The 3634-nt window shown below is 54.3% G+C and overlaps 1 protein-coding gene across 1 annotated transcript in view; it reads right to left on the bottom strand.

The window, feature by feature from the left end:
* GDF5 (growth differentiation factor 5) overlaps positions 1-2128 on the bottom strand; it is a 5280-nt gene extending 3152 nt beyond the window's left edge. The window contains exon 1 of the mRNA XM_011972398.1: positions 989-2128. Coding sequence (XP_011827788.1) covers positions 989-1613 — 625 coding nt within the window. The 5' untranslated portion in view covers positions 1614-2128. The remainder of the gene's footprint in view (positions 1-988) is intronic.
* Between the last annotated feature and the right edge of the window lie 1506 nt (positions 2129-3634).

The following is a 3634-nucleotide window of genomic DNA, read 5'->3' as shown; positions in this document are numbered from 1 at the left end:
CCCCGGCAGCCCCCTCCAGGCCAGCTCTAATGAGAAACCTCTCCCATCCTCTGACCCCTCCCCCACCCTGCCAGCCTAGGACCAGAGCAAATGAGCTGCAGGCAACTTGAGCAACCAACAGCCCACCTCCCTCTTCACACTAGGAAGAAACTGAGGCCCTCAGAGCGGGAGGGACTTGCTTAGATCACACAGCAAGTAGAGAGGAAAAGCTGCAACAGTAACACTAGGTGGGCAGAGAGAGACAGAGGGGAGCAGAGAGAGACAGAGGGGAGCAGGTAGTCTCCCGAGTTAATGTAAGGAGAATGAGGCGTGTTCAGGACAGGACCTAAAGTTTTCATGTCGGAAGCGCTCTCAGAAACCACCCTGTCCAACCCCATATAGGTGTACAGATGGGAAAACAGAGACCCCAAGTGAGAAGGGGCTTTCCCAAGGTCACACTGCGAGTTAGACCCTAGGTCTGCTCCCTCCCCATATATTCGAACATCATTCCATGACTCCAAGATGCCCCATTTACTGTGAGCACCTCTCTTGCCTCCTCTATCCCCTTGCCTGAGGGCAAAGTTGCAGAACCACGGGGACCTCAAGATTCATTTCTTTCTCTGCCATCTGAGCCCACCTACAAACCCCTGGAGCGTGGAAAGTTCGGCCAGCCCAGCAGGGACAGATGCACAGCTGGGGAATCAAGTCTTGGAATCCGGTCTCCAACTCTGCCATCAACTGGCAGGTGTTGTCTCCTCTCTAGGCTTTAGTGCCTGCCCTGCACCTTGCAGGCGTTGAACCTGGTGATTCCTAGGTGCCCTCCAGCCCTGATGTGTGGGCAGCTCGGGATCTGCTATGTGTGAGATATGTGTGAGTGTCCCCATACACCCACCCCGGGCCAGATGCACACAGTGTCTCCCACCAGGGCAGTGCCAGGGCTTTGAAAGCCCCTCCATTCATGCAGATGCCCCTCCCTCTGAGCCGTGCCCCTGCCACCCCGCCCCCTCACCTTGCCCTTTGTCAATAAAGCTGGTGATGGTGTTGGCCAGGCCAGCCTCCAACTTCACGCTGCTGTTGCCTCCCTTTCTGTCAGCATCGGACAGCGTCCTGTACAGCGAGAGCATGTACTCGTGGGGTGTGATGGGGGGCGGGCGGAACGGCTCCTTGGGCTCTCGCGGGGGCCCGGGCTCCCTGGCCTTCTTCAGCAGGAAGGAGCTGGGGACAGATCCTGCTTTTGGGGGTGCCTTGCCCCCGGGAAGCTGTCCTTTTGGGGTCACAGTCCGGGCTGTAGCCTGCCTTGTTTGGGGAGGGTGTCCTGGCTTGGGTTCAGGGCCACCCGGTCTGGGGGGCAGCTTTTTGGGTTCATCCTTTTTGGGCTGTGTCAGGCCTCCTGTGTGCCCGGTGCCTCCCTTTGCCCTGGCATTGGCGGCCCCCCCACCATAGCTGTGACCCCCTGGCCTGAAGACGTTCCGGGCCAGGGGGGGCCTCTCCTTGGCCTCTGCTTTGGCCAATCCTGGCCTGGTCCCCTGGGCTTTCTGGCCCCAGTCAGGGGCACCCAACACAGTGCAGATGAATTCCAGGTCCAGCCAAGCCAGGTACCAAAGCAAGAAAGTGAGGAGTTTGGGGAGTCTCATCCTCTGGCCAGCCGCTGAATGACACCAAAGAGAACAGCGGCAGCAGCGAAGGTGCCTCTGGTTTGGCAGGAAAAACCATGAAAGGAGTGGACTTTCAAAAGCAGCGGCAGCAGCAGTAGCAGCAGAAGGAAAGGCTTTCTCCTCAGTCTGAGACTCTTGAAGTCTGCCGGGTGTGTGTTTGTATCCAGTCCCATAGTGGAAATGCTCTCGTATCCAGACGTGCACCGTCTCCAGTCAGCAGCTGAAAATAACTTGTTCTTGAAAGGAGAAAGCCGACCGCCCCCTTTCTCCTGCACAACTGACTGAGGGCTTGAAGGAGGCTTGTATAAGGCTGAGGGATTTTTCCAAGAAGGAAGAATGGCGTAATGCTGCCTGTGTGCTCCAGTTTTTTTTTCCTCCTAGTTTTGAATCCTTTCCAGTGAAAATACTTCACACACACACACACACACACACACAGGCCTGCAGGTGCTCAGAAAAATCTTTTACAAACCTGAACTCAGGAATTGGAAACGGAATTCCAACCCAAACCAATTTAATTACTCTCTGATGTCATGCTGTCTAAACTCATTTAAGTGCGATATATTTATGTGAAAAAAATCACCGCTGCCCTTTCGAGGCCATGGCTCACGGGGGCTCTTGGCACAGAGCCCCGCAGCGGGACTCTAGGCTTAGGGGGCCTCCCCCTCCATGGAGCAGACTCAGGGGTCTTCACCTCCACCTCATGGAGTAGCCCACCCCACCTTCCCAAGGAGAGATGCTGAAGAATGAGCTCAAAGATCTTAAGCCCCAGAAGCATGGGGAGTGTGGGTTTGTAGTTAAGTCCTTAGAGTGTTTTTAAAGCAGTTTCAACTCCTGCATCTAGCCTGGGGCCTGATTTGTTGTATGTGTGTGTTTATGTGTGTCTGTGTGTGTGTGCCTCTGTGTGTGTGTGTGTGTGTGTGTGTGTGTGTGTGTATTGGGAGTAGGGACAGACAGATGGCAGCATTTACCCACATTTTCTTTTATTTTAATAAACTTGTGGTGACCCAGAGACTGAAAAATATCTGTGCCCACTACACCCCCTCCCTACCCCCAAATGCCATTGACTGAGTGCATATTCTTCAGGCTTGGGGGCACTGCCGCCCTTAAGCCCACTCCTTGGATGGCGGCAGGTCCAGGGTGTACCCCACCTCCACCCCGGCAAAGACGTCCTCCGAGTTTTCTTAGAAGAGACTGGCTGAGTCTGGGGCAGCAGCGGCCCCTACAGGAGGCTGGAAAAGCCATTTCCCACATGATGCTTTTCTTTTTTCTTTTTTTCTACGGAGTCTCGCTGTGTCGCCCAGGCTGGAGTGCAGTGGCGAGATCTCGGCTCCCTGCAAGCTCCGCCTCCCAGGTTCACGCCGTTTTCCCGACTCAGCCTCCCGAGTAGCTGGGACTGCAGGCCCCCGCCACCACGCCCGGCTGATTTTCTATGTTTGTAGCAGAGACGGGGTTTCACCGTGTTAGCCAGGATGGTCTCCATCTCCTGACCTCGTGATCCACCTGCCTCGGTCTCCTAAAGTGCTGAGATTATAGGCGTGAGCCACCGCGCCCGGCACAATTTCCCACATGATGCTTTTCTGGTAAGTCTGGAAGTTCTGAATTCCAGCTGAACTCAAGAGTATTCTAAATGAAAACTCATTGAAGTATGGAAGCTCCCTTCCTCTGGGGGACCTGTGCGATAGAGCCCCTGAGCAACTTACCCCAGGGTCAGCGGGGAAAGCTGTTCACTTCACCTGAAATATCCTCCTCTCTCTCTCCCACAACTGGAGAAAGCACTCCACATCCTGAGTTTAGCTGAAAATTCACCTCCTTTGGGAAGTCTTTCCTGGTCCCTAGACAGGGCCAATTACCCCTTCTGTACATTTCACTGCAACAACACTTGTCACGCTGTAAGAAGGACGGCAGGGGAGAAGCAATAGTCAGGTAGGCTTTTCTTTTTTTTTTTTTTTTTTTTTTTTTTTTTTTGAGACAGAGTCTCGCGCTGTCACCTAGGCTGGAGT

The sequence above is a fragment of the Mandrillus leucophaeus genome, unplaced genomic scaffold, assembly GCF_000951045.1.
Source record: "Mandrillus leucophaeus isolate KB7577 unplaced genomic scaffold, Mleu.le_1.0 Scaffold129, whole genome shotgun sequence".
Classification (NCBI taxonomy): Eukaryota; Metazoa; Chordata; class Mammalia; order Primates; family Cercopithecidae; genus Mandrillus; species Mandrillus leucophaeus.
The sequence above is the reverse complement of the archived record's forward strand: the minus strand, read 5'-3'. Positions and strand labels throughout refer to the sequence as shown.